Source organism: Somniosus microcephalus, chromosome 8 (assembly GCF_052327205.1).
Source record: "Somniosus microcephalus isolate GS21.2 chromosome 8, FLI_Smic_1.0, whole genome shotgun sequence".
Taxonomy (NCBI): domain Eukaryota; kingdom Metazoa; phylum Chordata; class Chondrichthyes; order Squaliformes; family Somniosidae; genus Somniosus; species Somniosus microcephalus.
The window spans coordinates 100,850,145-100,856,200 of NC_140994.1; the positions used below are offsets into that span (position 1 = coordinate 100,850,145).

General features: G+C 56.6%; 1 protein-coding gene across 2 annotated transcripts in view; it reads right to left on the minus strand.

The window, feature by feature from the left end:
* Positions 1–6,056, minus strand: part of supv3l1 (SUV3-like helicase) — a 74,203-nt gene that overhangs the window by 66,076 nt on the left and 2,071 nt on the right. Inside the window, exons 1-2 of one of the 2 annotated variants that reach the window (XM_085995042.1) lie at positions 5,396–5,479; positions 4,925–5,002 (exon numbers count right to left, since the gene is read on the minus strand). In XM_085995042.1, the coding sequence (XP_085851168.1) occupies positions 4,925–5,002; positions 5,396–5,414 (97 nt within the window). In that variant the 5' untranslated portion in view covers positions 5,415–5,479. Of the gene's footprint in view, positions 1–4,924; positions 5,003–5,395; positions 5,480–6,056 lie in introns of those variants that run through there. The other variant, XM_085995043.1, reaches the window with a different exon arrangement.

Genomic DNA, 6,056 nt, shown 5'->3' on the forward strand with positions numbered 1-6,056 from the left:
TAGCTGGTGGTCCTACTTGCTGCAATACCTCTCGCTAGTAGGAACTGACGGAGTTCCTCGCTCATGAAAGAGGAGCCCCGGTCACTATGTATATAGTTTGGGAACCCGAACAAGGCGAAGAGGTCGTTCAGGCATTTAATGACCGTGGTACTGGTCATGTCTGGGCAGGGGAAGGCAAAGGGGAAACGGGAGTACTCATCAACAATGTTGAGGAAGTACACATTACGGTCAGAGGACGGGAGGGGCCCCTTAAAGTCGATGCTCAGGCGCTCGAAGGGGCGGGTGGCCTTGATCAGGCTTGCTCTGTCCGGCCTAAAGAAGTGCGGTTTGCACTCGGCGCAGGTCTGGCAGTTCCTGGTTATGGTCCTGACCTCCTCGATGGAGTAGGGCAGGTTGCGGGCCTTAATGAAGTGGTAAAGTCTGGTGACCCCGGGGTGGCAGAGGTCGTTGTGGAGGGTCTGAAGTCTATCACTTTGCGCGCTGGCGCATGTAATTCGTGACAGAGCATCGGGGGGGTCGTTCAGCTTACCTGGCTGGTACAAGATATCATAATCGTAGGTGGAGAGCTCGATTCTCCACCTCAAGATCTTGTCATTCTTGATTTTGCCCCTCAGCTTGTTATTAAACATAAAAGCGACCGAACGTTGGTCGGTAAGGAGGGTAAATCGTTTGCCTGCCAGGTAGTGCCTCCAGCGTCGTACCGCCTCCACAATCGCCTGGGCCTCCTTCTCGACCGACGAGTGTCGGATCTCAGGGCCCTGTAGGGTCCTTGAGAAGAAGGCCACCGGTCTCCCCTCCTGGTTAAGGGTGGCGGCTAGGGCGAAGTCGGATGCATCGCTCTCGACTTGGAAGGGGATGGACTCATCCACTGCGTGCATAGTGGCCTTGGCAATGTCTCCCTTAATGAGGGAGAAGGCTGCGCACGCTTCCTCCGTAAGGGGGAAGGATGTGGACTTCATGAGGGGTCTGGCTTTGTCCGCATAATTGGGCACCCATTGGGCATAGTAGGCGAAGAGCCCCAGGGTTCTCTTAAGTGCCTTAGGGCAGTGGGGGAGGGGTAGCTCCATGAGGGGGCGCATTCTTTCGGGGTCGGGGCCGATGAGTCCGTTCTCTACTACACAGCCAAGGATGGCAAGGCGCGAGGTGTTAAACACACATTTCTCCTTATTGTAGGTGAGGTTCAGCCGTTGGGCTGTACGGAGGAATTTCTCCAGATTCACGTCGTGGTCCTGCCGGTCGCGGCCGCAGATGGTGACGTTATCTAGGTAGGGGAATGTGGCCTGCAGTCCGTTCTGGTCAACCATCCGGTCCATCTCCCTTTGGAAGACCGAGACCCCGTTGGTGACACCGAAGGGGACCCTAAGGAAGTGGTATAGGCGCCCATTCGCCTCGAAGGCGGTGTACTGGCGGTCCTCGGGGTGGATAGGGAGTTGGTGGTAGGCCGACTTAAGGTCGATGGTCGAGAATATGCGGTATTGTGCAATCTGATTGACCATGTCAGATATGCGGGGAAGGGGGTATGCGTCCAGCTGGGTGTATCTGTTTATGGTCTGGCTGTAGTCGATGACCAGGCGATTTTTATCGCCGGTCTTAACGACCACGACCTGGGCACGCCAGGGGCTGTTGCTCCCCTCGATGATGCCCTCCTTCAGGAGACGCTGCACCTCAGAGCAAATGAAAGCTCTGTCCCCAGCGCTGTACCGCCTGCTCTTGGTAGCGACGGGTTTGCAGTCGGGGGTGAGGTTAGCGAACAGGGAAGGTGGCGGCACCTTGAGGGTGGATAGGCTGCAGGTGTTACGCGGTGGGCGGTTTAACCTTCGCTGGTTGTCGACTGTGAGTGGGGGGAGGGGTCCACCGTATGCTAGGGTTACACTTTGGAGGTGGGATTGGAAGTCCAGCCCTAGTAGGACGGCAGCGCAGAGCTGGGGGAGGACGAGGAGTTTAAAGTTTTTATACTCTGTACCCTTAACCGACAAGGTCACAGCACAGTAGCCGCTAATGTCCGTGGCGTGGGACCTCGATGCCATCGAGATTCGGTTGCGCGTTGGCAGGACAGGGAGGGAGTAGTGGCTCACCGTGTCTGGGTGGATGAAGCTCTCCATGCTTCCGCTGTCGAACAGGCAGGTCGTGGCGTGGCCGTTTACTTTGATGTCCATCATCGACTTGGACAGGTGGTGTGGGCGGGATTGATCCAGAGTGACGGAGGCTAGCGTGTAGGTAAGCGAGTCGTTGTCGTCTGCGGGCGAGGCGGTCGTCGGGTCCGGGGGCCCGGTGGCAGTCGGGCGTGGTGGGTAAAATGGCGTCTCCCACGAGGTAGGACAAAATGGCGGAGAAGATGGCTGCCCCCATAACTCACATGAGGCACTATTGGGGTCGGTTGCCTTGATCAAAGATGGCCGCCCCCATGACTCACGTGTGGGGATACTGGCCTCAGTTGCCGTGAAAGAAGATGGCCGCCCCCACAGTTCGCATGAGGCACTGCTGGCCTCTGAAGATCCGCTCCTGCAGGCCTTAGAGAAATGGCCTTTCTTCCTGCAGGTTGTGCAGGTAGAGTTCCTGGCTGGGCAGCGCGACCTCGGGTGCTTCTCCTGGCCGCAAAAGAAGCAGCCGGCGGCCCGATCGCGGGTGCCCGATGTCGGAGCCGGTACCGGGGGTGGCGGGCCCGGTCGGGTCCGGGACGCCGACGCTGAGGTAGGTCCCGGGGGCGGCGCTGCGAAGGGTATTGCGGTAGGGGTCGGGCCCGAGTCCCAGGGTCGTGAGCAGTACCTGGAAAACGCCTCCTGGTCCTGATGGGCCACCTCCAGGGAGAGAGCGAGGGCTTCAGCTTTGTCCAGGTCGAGGTCTTTAGCTTCAAGCAGTCTTTGCCGTGAGTAGTCGGACCGTAGGCCTTTCACAAAGGCATCGCGGATATTATCTTCCGTATTTTCAACAGCCGTCACCGCTTTAAAGTCACAGTTCCTGCCGAGTGCTCTTAGCGCCCGTAAAAATTCAGCTACAGACTCTCCTGGCTGTTGCGGGCGGGATCTTAGGAGGTGCCTGGTGTACATGTAATTTACCGGGCTGCGGTACTGCTGTTCCAGTAGGTTGATAGCGGCCTCGTACGTAGTCGTGTCCTGTATGAGTGCGTATACTCTCGGGCTCGCTTGGGCGTTCAGAAGTCTTAGTTTGGATCTCTGCGGGGCGCCGGATTCTTCCAGGTAGGATTCGAAGCAGTCCAGCCAGTGTTTGAAGTTGAGGGCTGCGTTTGCTGCCTGTGGGTTTAGATCCAGGTACGGTGGTTTGAGGGCTTGCAGCCAAGCCGGCTGGTGTGGCTGTGCTTCTGGGAGGGCTTCTGGCTGGCCAGTAGTAGACATCTTTAAAATTTAGTCAATAAAATTGGTATACCTATCAATTCGTCCAATAAAAGGCGACGAGTTAGGAACGTAACTAAAGGTTTTTATTGACTAAATAACAGAGCCCACCCTCGTGGGTGATCGGGTCCAACAAGGAGGAATACCAGCCAGTCGACTACCTTTATACCTGGGCAGGTAGGTGGAGCCATGGGCGGAGTCGGAGGTGGTCAGCCCAGGTATAACAGCGCGACAAGAGGCGACCTCGTATCGTGATACAACGGTGATAACAATACAACAGTGATAACTATAGTGTAACGATAAAGTGGTTTACCACAAGCAGACACTGAGGCTGAGAGAGAACTGACCCTCGCACTGTGAGCAGACACTGAGACTGAGAGAGAACTGACCCCGCACTGTGAGCAGACACTGAGGCTGAGAGAGAACTGACCCCCGCACTGTGAGCAGACACTGAGACTGAGAGAGAACTGACACTCGCACTGTGAGCAGACACTGAGACTGAGAGAGAACTGACCCCGCACTGTGAGAAGACACTGAGACTGAGAGAGAACTGACCACGCACTGTGAGCAGACACTGAGACTGAGAGAACTGACAACCGCACTGTGAGCAGACACTGAGGCTGAGAACTGACCCCGCACTGTGAGCAGACACTGAGACTGAGAGAGAACTGACCCCGCACTGTGAGCAGACACTGAGACTGAGAGAACTGACCCCGCACTGTGAGCAGACAGAGACTGAGAGAACTGACCCCCGCACTGTGAGCAGACACTGAGACTGAGAGAACTGACCCCGCACTGTGAGCAGACACTGAGACTGAGAACTGACCCCGCACTGTGAGCAGACACTGAGACTGAGAGAACTGACCCCGCACTGTGAGCAGACACTGAGACTGAGAACTGACCCCCGCACTGTGAGCAGACAGAGACTGAGAGAGAACTGACCCCGCACTGTGAGCAGACACTGAGACTGAGAGAGAACTGACCCCGCACTGTGAGCAGACACTGAGACTGAGAGAACTAAATGGAGCAGAAAGGGTTAAATCTAAGTAATTCTCAGGTTGAACTGCAGGACAAGGGAACAGGAGATCAGACTGGGAAAAGGCCAGGACAGAATTCTTCACAAACAACAATTACTGAGCTCTGTGCCAGGAGTGGAGGCAAAGATTCTGGAGTCATTCATGGGGCAGTTAGATATTGTGCGGCTGGGGGTTGGTGGGGGCGGCCAAAGATCACAGGCTACCATGAAAGGACGAGCCAGATTGGCTTAGGACTCCCCAAGTCGCTACGTGTTATTGATTGACACAATCCTGTGGAGGGTTCATTTAGTAACTTTCAGGAGTAAATAAATCGCTTTCTATCATCTTTAAATGAAATCAGAGAGAATTACAAATGTGTAACAGTAAACTACGCTGAAGGAAACAGCTGGACCGAACAGTACAGGCCCACAGCACATGCTGAATAAAATACCGGCAGCCTTTGTGTTTGTGCAGCCTAAATGTCTTGAGGCAAATACAGGAAGGGTTAGACTGAGGAATGCACTGGCAGAAATTGTCGAGTCAGGTTATGTCACTTACCATCCAGGCCATTATCACTACCCAGGCTCTGCATCTCTTTCCGTTTGTAGAATTTATTCAAAACCTTGAGAGCCTCACCTGCAAACAACAGTGAAAATGTCAGAAGCTGTCAAATCATGTACATGGGTGTCAGGAGGAAGGAGCCTGAGCGTGGCCACAGCTCTGTAATACCAACAGCCTATAACGGAACCAAAAATGCCCAAAAGCTGGCGCGCTGGAATAAACCTCAACCTCCACAAACTGGGCAGGTCAAAAATATATTGAGGGTTCATACTCCTAACTATCAAACAACTCACATACAACACTTCAGACAATGTGCCCGAAAATGTTTGTATCCATAGCAATCTCGGCACCTGCACCAGAACTAACTAGCACTGTAGTTCAGGGGGTGCATGTACAACTCCACAATCATGATTCCCAGACATTCAAACATTTGCCAGACCTACATTCACATGTTCCCTGTTTAATTACCCAGTGCGATAGGCCACATCTGGGGCTACAGCGTAGGGTCCCACATCTGGGCTCCGCTCTCTCCCTCACCCTCTCCCCGGGCTCCGCTCTCCCCCTCACCCTCTCCCTGGGCTCCGCTCCCTCCCTCACCCTCTCCCCGGGCTCCGCTCTCTCCCTCACCCTCTCTCCGGGCTCCGCTCTCTCCCTCTCCCCGGGCTCCGCTCTCCCCCTCACCCCGGGCTCCGCTCCCTCCCTCACCCTCTCCCCGGGCTCTGCTCTCCCCTCACCCTCTCCCCGGGCTCCGCTCTCCCCCCGGGCTCCGCTCCCTCCCTCACCCTCTCCCCGGGCTCCGCTCTCCCCCCTCACCCTCTCCCCGGGCTCCGCTCCCTCCCTCACCCTCTCCCCGGGCTCCGCTCTCCCCCCTCACCCTCTCCCCGGGCTCCGCTCCCTCCCTCACCCTCTCCCCGGGCTCCGCTCCCTCCCTCACCCTCTCCCCGGGCTCCGCTCTCTCCCTCACCCTCTCGCCGGGCTCCGCTCTCCCCCCTCACCCTCTCCCCGGGCTCCGCTCCCTCCCTCTCCCTCTCCCCGGGCTCCGCTCTTCCCCCCCTCCCTCGCCTCCGTTCCCTCCCTCTCCCCGGGCTCCGCTCTCCCCCTCTACCCTCCCCCTCCCCCCCTTCTCTCC